Source organism: Gekko japonicus, unplaced genomic scaffold (assembly GCF_001447785.1).
Source record: "Gekko japonicus isolate JY-2015 unplaced genomic scaffold, Gekko_japonicus_V1.1 scaffold2165, whole genome shotgun sequence".
Lineage (NCBI taxonomy): Eukaryota > Metazoa > Chordata > Lepidosauria > Squamata > Gekkonidae > Gekko > Gekko japonicus.
This window is the reverse complement of record NW_015170953.1, coordinates 14,816-15,424: the sequence shown is the minus strand read 5'-3', so window position 1 is coordinate 15,424 and position 609 is coordinate 14,816. Positions and strand designations below refer to the sequence as shown.

The 609-nt window shown below is 62.7% G+C and overlaps 1 protein-coding gene across 2 annotated transcripts in view; it reads right to left on the bottom strand.

Moving 5' to 3' along the window:
* MEIS1 (Meis homeobox 1) overlaps nt 1–609 on the bottom strand; it is a 265,872-nt gene that overhangs the window by 259,633 nt on the left and 5,630 nt on the right. For both annotated transcript variants that reach the window (XM_015418907.1, XM_015418906.1), the window contains exon 3: nt 93–234. In XM_015418907.1, coding sequence (XP_015274393.1) covers nt 93–234 — 142 coding nt within the window. The remainder of the gene's footprint in view (nt 1–92; nt 235–609) is intronic.

Below are 609 nucleotides of genomic sequence, written 5' to 3'. Positions count from 1 at the left end.
TCCCCTCCCCCCTCCCTCCAAGACCCCTTGCAAGCGAGTTCATAATGCTGGGTAAGGGGGAGGGGGACGGACACCCCCGCAGGAGCGCTGACCTGTTTGGCGAAGACGGCGATGTCTTCGTTGAAGGACTCAGAGGAGCAGACGTCGCCCCCCGCCACGCCCGGCTCCCGGGGCGTGCAGGTGGCCAGCTCGCACTTCTCGAAGATGAGGGCCAGGAGGGGGAAGAGGGGGTGGCTGCAAGACAAAAGGAGGGCCGTCACCTTCCCCCCCAACCGACCCGGGGGTGCCGGGGGGGGTACCCCAAAGAGAGGCTTGGGGGGCGGGGGAAGGACCCTTCGGCGTGCCACTGTACTGCAACACACACACACACACACACACAACACTCACACACAGAGACAGACGGACAGACACCCCTCTCCCCCTATGCTCGGCATTTCCTGCACCCCCTCAGATAGTAAACGCCTGCCGCTGGAGGCTCTGCGCCCCTTGGGGAAGCACTCGCGGGAGCGCTTGCAGAAGGCCCCCCCCCCAAAAAAACCCCGATCAAGCCTGACTTCCAGCAGCCATTTTAGATGAACTTTCAATAGATCTGTCTATAAATTCCCCACC